The sequence below is a fragment of the Arachis hypogaea genome, chromosome 20 (genome assembly GCF_003086295.3).
Source record: "Arachis hypogaea cultivar Tifrunner chromosome 20, arahy.Tifrunner.gnm2.J5K5, whole genome shotgun sequence".
NCBI lineage: Eukaryota > Viridiplantae > Streptophyta > Magnoliopsida > Fabales > Fabaceae > Arachis > Arachis hypogaea.
Genome location: NC_092055.1, coordinates 98,213,110 through 98,222,437, shown reverse-complemented (window position 1 = coordinate 98,222,437; position 9,328 = coordinate 98,213,110). Strand labels below are relative to the sequence as shown.

The following is a 9,328-nucleotide window of genomic DNA, read 5'->3' as shown; positions in this document are numbered from 1 at the left end:
AATTCTAGGGTTTGTGTTTGCGGTTCCATAATGTCTCAGAACGGGAAGCTCATCCCCAATCTCGACCAGCACAGCACCAAGCTCCTCAACCTCACTGATCTTCAGCGCATCGATCCCTTCGTCGAGGAAATCCTCATCACCGCTGCACACGTCACCTTCTACGAGTTCAACATCGACCTCTCCCAATGGGTTCGTTCCTTTATAATCTCCTTCATTTCATCTATTCCATTCTCTATCTCTCTCTATCTAACGCTTTCTCTCTCTTCTTTCTACAATTACTGTTTGCAGAGCCGTAATGACGTCGAGGGATCCCTCTTCGTTGTCAAAAGGTCTACTTTTTGTTCCTTTTCCTTCATCATATCGCAACAATTCATGAATTCCATGATCCGATTGCTTTTTATTTGATTTTCTCTGATTTAAACAAACCAAATGAACCAAATTCAGTTTTCATTCCATTCATATTTGATGTGCACACAGAAATAAAAAGCATAGCTTGGATCTACTAAGTCATCAAGAACAGATGAAAAGATTCGGACATCACCTTAAACTATTGTTCAATGATAAGAAACCATCACAATCTCAGACAAAACAACTCTGCAGAGGTTTCTGTCAGGTAAACACTGATAAAATTTGTTCATTCTTAATGGTTTCAATATTATATATGTTATTGGATTTTTGTTTCAGGGGACTAAGGTTGTTTCTCCAAACCAAGATGATTTTGCTATGATTTCACCAAGAATTAAACTCAGAGATGGGAGGCACCTGGCTTATCTTGAGAGAGGGGTTTCTAAGGATGTGGCAAAGTACAAGATCATCATTGTCCATGGTTTTGGAAGCTCCAAAGAGATGAACTTTCTCGCACCCCAAGTACAATTACTCATTCCCTTTCAACTTAAACAGAATAGTAGTACTATACAATTAAGATATTCATATGCTGAATAAGGTTACTCAACGTGTATATATACATATATACAGGAACTAATAAATGAACTAGGTATATATCTGCTGCAATATGACCAAGCTGGGTATGGAGAAAGTGATCCAAATCCCAAACGCTCGCTCAAAAGTGAAGCACTTGACATTCAAGAACTTGCTGATCAGTTAGAGTTAGGGCCACAGTTCTATGTCATTGGAGTCTCAATGGGTTCATATGCTACATGGAGTTGCCTTCAGTACTTACCCCACAGGTACAGAATTACAACCTTCCATATGGATATATAGATTGCAAGACAAAATAGTCTATTAGGATTTGTTTGATAAGAGGGAAATTGATAAGAGATTAATTGAGTATCCAGCTGGATTTTGATCTGAGATTGCATCGCAGTTAGGGAAATAGAAATGAGTTCAGAACGTCTACAAGAAAAATAAGTTAAATAATTTTTCTTATTGCTTATATTTTTCTTCGAATTTGTGTGCTCAGGTGAGAGAGTTAAGCATAGAATTCGCTCGAGTTGGCGGAGTGGAGATTCCAAACAACAAGAGAATTGAGTTCTCGCTACAGTACATCCATGGAATCGGAAGGAGCAGAGCTCGCAAGATTCTCTGCGATATAAGCATGGACAACAAGGTCACTAAGGATCTCAGCGAAGAGGATCTCATCACTCTTAGAGATGAAGTCTCCAAATACGTTTAATTTAATTAAGAAGAAAGTTTAATTTATTGATGTGTTTATTGATTTTCTCAGAGGAGGTTTAATACGCTGAATATAAGGAGATTGAAGGAGATTCAATGTTACAGAGGATAGGTAGATAGGTACGTTTGCTGAAGAAGGCAAACGAAATATCAGTGCTATGCGATGCCGAAGTCGCACTCATCATCTTCTCTACCAAAGGCAAGCTCTTCGAATATTCCAGCGATCCCTGGTTCGTACCTCTTCATTCTCCCTCTCTCTGACCCAATATCACCTTTACTTAATTTCACTGCTCATAACTATACATAATATGAATCTTGATTAATTAGTGAAATTTTAATTTCTGTGTGGAAATTACTTAATTCAGAACGCCACCGATTATGTATTTTCATCTGTTTCACATTAAGAGTACTGTCCACATGCAGTAGTCGGAGTATATATGCTTTTACATTTCCTATTTCCTCTTATATATATGCTTTCTGTGTGTAACAAACTCTGCTTTATGCTTAATTAAATTTGATTAGCTTTCATATTCCTAATTAAGATAGTATTTTGTTGAACTAGATTGGGGTTGGGTGCTTATTAGAGAAGCTAATACGGCTAATAATTTGAATTTCCTCATATAGAGCTGAAGCTTGCCGGACTTATTTTTCTTCTTGCTTATATTTATATAAATTATATTTAATTTGTTCTTTTTTTTTGTGGTTTAGTAATGTTTTTTTTTTTGAGATAATACATATTTTAGAACGAGTGAAATGAGAAGAACTGGTTGATTGTAGAAAGAGAAAAAACTTTTTTAGCTTTTTTTGAAGTTAAAGATTGGTTTCTGATATATATTTAGTGGTTCTAATATTTTATATGCTAAAGTTTTTGCTTCTTTTATGGGTTGTTATGTTAATATAATACATTGGAATGAGGAGTTGTGTTGAGACAATTTTGCTTCTTTTGGTTTTAATTTCTATTTATCTCTTACTTCTATTTAGCAGCAGAGAAAGAAGAAGAACAACTCGAGCATGGCACAAACGCTAGCGATGCCTATAGCTCCCTCTCTCGCCCTAATCTCAAACCCTAGACCTCTTTCCAGAGCCGTCTATTTCCCTGTTCTCAACCCTCCCAAGGTAACATAAAACAAACTCTACCTTACATTTCTGAAATTTGTTTGTTTACTTTCGAATTTATGTGCTCAGGTGAGAGAGTTAAGCATAGAGTGCGCTCAAGTTGGCGGAGTGGAGATTCCGAACAACAAGAGAATTGAGTTCTCGCTACAGTACATCCATGGAATTGGAAGGAGCAGAGCTCGCAAGATTCTCTGCGATATAAGCATGGACAACAAGGTCACTAAGGATCTCAGCGAAGAGGATCTCATCACTCTTAGAGATGAAGTCTCCAAATACGTCATTGAAGGTGATTTGGTTAGTTTCCTTTCGCTTAAACCATTCAATTAATTAAGAAGAAAGTTTAATTTATTGATGTGTTTATTGATTTTCTCAGAGGAGGTTTAATGCGCTGAATATAAGGAGATTGAATTATGACAATGTTAAGTTGTATGTGATTATGACAATGTTATTCTCCACTTATGTTGATATGTGGATGCCAATTAACTTTTTTTATAATGTGATTTCTTCGTGGATAAAGATGTATAAGAGAGCGATTGAGGAGGTTGTTGGTTTCGGTTCTCAAATTGCAAAACAGTTTTACTTAACATGGAAATGTGGTCAGAAAATTTTCAAGAAAGTTAAGGTAAAAATTTTTCCCTTTGACCTCTTTGTGTATAAACTGTGATAAATTGTGATCTCTTTGTGTATGGAGTTTATATTTCATTTCCAAATAATCCATTCAGTTTGTTGGATGTCTGAACTTCTTTGATTAATATTTTTGGATGAAATTTACTTTTATTGTCACATTGGACCTGTAAAATGTGTATTTTTAACATGGTCTCTGACAGATAAAATTTGTAACTTTAATAAAAAAAAAACCAGATATTTATTTCTTTCAGTGATGATACTAAATCATTTTTTAATCTTTGGATTACTGATCCCATATTCCTTAATTTTGACTCTTATATTTCTCAATCTTAAAAGATATAATTTATGCACCTGAATGATAAAGTTATTTTGTTTTAAAATGTGGAAAAACCTATAAAATTCGATATGGTTCAATTTCAACTGTTGGCTTCCTCATTTACTTCAGATTGGAGCTATTTATCTCTTATATTTCTCATTTTTCCACCATTTGGTTCGCACTGGAACTCTTAACTTTTACTTTTTAACTCTTAAATGGTTAATTTTTATGCATTTATATTTAAAAAACTTCTGTACTAAAACGTAGAAAATTCTATAAAAATCAATCCAATGCACTTTGTTTCTATTGAATCTGTAATCACCAAATATCTAACCTGTTCTGGTGAGCGAACATTTGGAATTAAAGAACTTCTGTTGTGTTTGGCCCACTTTTCCAATCCCTCATCCGAGGTCTACCATTTCAGTCGCGAACTCGCCATAATGGTTTCCGCCGTGGCCTCTGCAATGCCTCTGGACACTGTTCTGAGGGGTCATTGGCGGCAAAAAATAGTAACATTTGCCTTTAGGGCTTCCGTCGCCACCCTCTCGCTTTGACTGGACCAGATTCCGATTCCGTTGGGCATATATCGGCATTTTTAGTCATTAAAGAAATTGCTTCTTCCTCTTCATAGATGTTGTCGGTGTCACTGCAGCCATTTATGGAATCCATCCACAATGTTCTTAGAGAGATATCGCAGAGCAGCATTGACAGAATAGCCAGATTTGAAGAGAAACCCGAACTAAAGGGAGGAAAATGGAGTTGAAGGGCTAGGGTTGCAGAGTGAGAAAAACATCGAGAGAGAAGGAGAGTGTGTGTGTCTCAAGCAAAAGCAAGGGATGATTGATAAATCCCATTTGTAGGGTTTTTCTTGTGTTGAATCTAGAGGGTTTTATCATCTTTTCCCACATTTATTCAATGACATAGCATGGTTTTGTAAATTCTCCTTTAATTGTGCTTAAGAGTGAAAACATGCTTTTTAGGCCCTTAATTGTTTAATCTTAATTCACCTTGATTCTATTAGATGCTTTGATATGTTTGTTAAGTGATTTCAGATTTAGGAGGCAAAGATTGGATCAAGGGAATGAAGGAAAAGCATGTAAAAATGGAGAACTCATGAAGAAATGAAGGAATCGCAAAAGCTGTCAAGCCGACCTCTTCGCACTTAAACAACCATAACTTGAGCTACAAAAATTCAAATGATGCGGTTCTAGTTGTGTTGGAAAGCTAACATCTGGGGCTTCGAAACGATATAATATTTGCCATTATTGCTACACGTATGGTGACCGTACGCGCACTGTATGTGCACGCATTGTTGCTTCCATATGACCCACTTAAAGCAATACGTGGCCAGCGAATTCTAAAGCCTTGTGGGCCCAATCCAACTCATTTCTGATGCTATTTAAGCCAAGGATTGAAGGGAAATCAACATACTTTAGATACTTTCACACTTTAGTTTAGTTTAGTTTAATTTTTGGAGGGAAAGTTAGTTTTAGAGAGAGAAGCTCTCACTTCTCTCTAGGATTAGAATTAGAATTAGGTTTAGATCTAGATCTACTTCTTCTTCTTCTCTCTTAAGTTTCCTTTTCCTTCCTTAATTGTTCTCTTGTAGTTGTAGAATTCTTCTTCTCTTGTAATTCATTTGTATTGTTAGTTGTAGTTTATGAACTTTCTTTTGTAGATCTACATTTCTTCTTCAATGCAATTGGTAAGTTCTTTGTTGTTTCATAATTGTATTCCTTTTTCTATTGTTGATCTCTTGCTATTCTAGTTAGATCTCTCTTTAATTCTTGCAATTCATGTTGTTTACTTTTATTGCCTTCTATATGTTTGATGAAATGCTTCTTCTAGTTGTTAGTTAGATTTTGTTCCTTTAATTCTTGCAATTAATAATGTTTACCTTTAATGTCTTCTATGTGTTTGTTGAAATGCCTCTTCTAGATATGAGTTAGATTTTGTACCTCTTGGCTTTGGTGGAGTAATTAGTGACGCTTGAGTTATCTAATTCCTTTGTTGATTGATAATTAGAAGTTGCTAATTGATTTGGATACCACTAAAGCTAGTCTTTCCCTTGGGAGTTGGCTAGGACTTGTGGAATCAAGTTGATTCATCCACTTGACTTTCCTCCATGATTAGAGGTTAACTAAGTGGTAGCAATGAACAATTTATGATCACAATTGAGGAGGATAACTAGGATAGGACTTCTAGTTCTCATACCTTGTCAAGAGCCGTTGATCGGTGTGAACCCGAAGTCAATTCACCGACTCTGGGGGTAAAAAAATCATGATCGGGCTAGCGGGCTTAACATAAATCGGTTACACACTAAAGGAAGGATAGATTGACGACTGCACATCACTGAAGATATTGTCAGATCTCACATCAAGGTGACAGGATTCAAACCTATGGCCCTCTGTACCCAAAACAGATGCGCTGACCAGACTGCGCCAAACGGAGGCGTGAATGCAAGATGCCAGCGGAATGATCGGCCAGGCCAGCAAACCATCGCGGATTCGATCGCAGGCGTCTATGCTGTAGCAACTAGAAAACAAGGATTATCTAGGTTTCTACATGCGGTAGCTCCTTCCCTATCTGCGGGTCATCCAAGCCATCCATCATTCGCTCAATCTCACAAATGGAAAGTCTAGCCTACGGAATTTCCTCTAGGTGCTAAAGGAGAATCTTCATTTAGTTAGTTTATTTTCATTGCCATTTACATTTCATATGTCTTATCCCATAAACCCCAAACAATACCTCATAACCAATAACAAGAACACTTTATTGCAATTCCTAGGGAGAACGACCCGAGGTTCAATACTTCGGTTTATAAATTTAGGGGTTTGTACTTGTGACAAACAAATTTTTGTATGAAAGGACTAATGTTGGTTTAGAAACTATATTACAACGAGACTTATTGTGAATTCTAAACCGTCAAAAGTCCAGTCATCAAAAATGGCGCCGTTGCCGGGAAGTTGCAATGGTGTTGTGTTATTGGTTATTGTATATATGTGAATATTGTGAATAGCTTTATTTTTTTGGATTGTTTATTAGTTTTTGTTAGTTTTCGGACTCTATTAGTTATGTTTTTATTTGTCACTATGAATTCTCGTCCTTGTGGTTTTGGATATGGTTATGACTATATTGTAGGTGATGGAAACTTGAATGATGACTCACATTATGGGAGAAATGAATTTTTGAGAAGGGAGCCACATCCGTATGAGCACTCACCATGGCAACCTCCTCATTCAAGCTACTATGATGGTAATCCCTCCTATAATGCATATCATTCCAATGGATATGATGGTTCTTATCATGAATATTCCACTCAACCACCAACGTTCCATGCACCATACCCTCAATATAGTCCTCAAACACCGTCATTCCAACCACCATATTCTCAATCCACGTCCTATTTCCACCAATTGCCTCCACACAATCCTAATCCATATTCCCCCTATGCATATCCTTGTGATAATTATGAACAAGCAACCATTGAATCACCACCACTCCAACATCTTTACCCTTCAAACCAAGTTTCCATGGATGATACACTTGGTATCATTCCTCAAGAGCAAGAAGAGCTCCAAACCGCACTCACTAGTTTCACCTCTACCCTCCAAGAACTTATGTCCCGTATAATTCCACCTTCTACCAACAACCAAAACACCTTCCAACCTCCAAGATTTGGTGAACCTCCTTTCCAACCACATGATGAATTTTCCTTTCCTTCACAACCCTCCATGGAAGAATATCCATGTCCATCAATCCAAGAGCCATATGATCCTACATATGTTAGTGAAGAGGAACAAGATTCAAAGGATCATCTCAAGGAAGAAATGGGTCGGCTTCAAGCAACCATCCGTCAAAAGTTTGACTCGTGGGATTCATGCCACAAGCATAATATGTCCACGGATGATTGTGAAAAAGCAACCGAAGAGGGAAGTATACGGGAAATTTTAGAGTCTCAAGTTGAGCACAAGGAAATGGAGCGTGTCTTGCAACAAGTGGAAGAGATGGAGATTGTTGAAGAAGAAGAAGTGGAAGAAGACCTAGGGGAGGTTGAACGAGAAGAAAACTCCATCATTGAAGACAACGCTACACCAAGCGACAATGGTGATCTTGTTGAAGCTTCTTCCATGGGATGTGAAACCGATGTTGAGGAGGCGTGTGCACAACCTCCAATGCATGTTTTGATCAATAAGGAAGGGTTGGAAGAAGTTAGCAAACAAGAGAAAGTTGAAGAGAGTTGTCAAAAGATGGAAATCATCAAGGAGGAGCCAAAGGAAGTGGAGCCTACAATGTCAAGCCCATTAGATATCTTCCTTGCTAAGTCACCACCCAAATCACAAATTGAGTGGGTAATCATCTCATCCTTTAATTTTCTTGGCCCATATCAATATGCATCGTTAGAAACGGATGGTCAACTTAGAACTATTTGTGGGTTAGAAAGTAGAAAAGAGTTGGATGTTGGTTGGCAACAAGAAGCAAGGTACATAGTGGGTAGAAACTCAAATTTTTGGATTCAAAGGTGGAGTGGTACTCAAGTCAATGGAATTAGGATGATGACTAGGAGTCACAAAGAGAACTCAATAAGTTTGTCACTCTATTGGAAACATGAAGATAAAAAATAAAGGGGGTTGACAAACAAAGTATGGGATCCCGGAATATACATAGACAACCATCAACTTTGGGGCCTTGTCGCTTGCTTAAGCCTCCTTGAAGGCCTTGTACGCTTAATTTGGGATCCTGGAGGCTACTGGAAATGCAAGCATTGGTGGAGATTTAAGGAAAAGTTCAAGCATAAGCCACTCTAGCAAGGACTCCACCAAATGTCCAACTTAAGGACCTTAAATAAAAGTGCTAGGTGGGAGACACCCCACCATGGTAAACTCTTTCCACTCCCTTGTAGCTTTGAATAATAAGTGATTTGAGTTGTCATTATAGGTAGTTTCTCTTCTCTCATATATAATTGTCTTAATAATTTGGTTGTTAGTTACTTGTGATGCAAGTCTCCTTGTTTATATTTGAAAACTCTTCAACAACCAAAAAGAATTTTATAATTTTGTATTTGTAGTTGATTTTGGAGTTGTAGGTAATGTTAGGGAGATTTTTAGCTGTTTATAGGATTTTTGAAAAAAAAAAAGAGTCAAGGACGCGTACGCACGCTGTGCGCATGCGCGTCCATACGCATTATTCAGGCCCATACTTTTTCTAGAGAGTTGGGCCAATCTCATGCAATAGCTGGGCCAATTGCACAACTGTGTGTACGCGTGCGGGCACTGCGTGCTTACGCGTCGATGTCCTTATTTTGCATATGCGTGCGCCCGCGCACATGCCGCGTTCGCGCCGATTCGCTAAAGTGGTTCCCAGGCCAATGTCCCGAGAGTTGTGCCAGCTCTATGCCAGCATTATGTGTTTGGCCCAACCTCACCCATGCATGCGCGCAACTGGCGCGTACGCGTCCTTAGGCCAAAATGCACATCGGCGCCAAAGCGTGCCTGACGCGTGCGCGCCGCTTAAAAAAAGAATTTTTTTCTCATCTTCCATTTTGTTTTGTCCATTGCATTCGTATACTTCTCTTCTTTGCATTTTCATTTTATTTTTATAGCCTGTTTTTACTTTTTTTTTCGAGTTTCTTATTTT

The 9,328-nt window shown here is 37.9% G+C and overlaps 1 protein-coding gene across 1 annotated transcript; it reads left to right on the top strand.

The window, feature by feature from the left end:
* The first annotated feature begins 414 nt into the window (after positions 1–414).
* LOC112786040 (uncharacterized) lies at positions 415–2,910 on the top strand. The gene is made up of 5 exons (XM_029296616.2): positions 415–613; positions 685–867; positions 976–1,187; positions 2,614–2,748; positions 2,818–2,910. The coding sequence occupies exons 1-4, from the start codon at positions 521–523 to the stop codon at positions 2,657–2,659; spliced, it is 534 nt and encodes a 177-aa protein (XP_029152449.2). The 5' UTR covers positions 415–520; the 3' UTR covers positions 2,660–2,748; positions 2,818–2,910.
* The last annotated feature ends 6,418 nt before the right edge of the window (positions 2,911–9,328 follow it).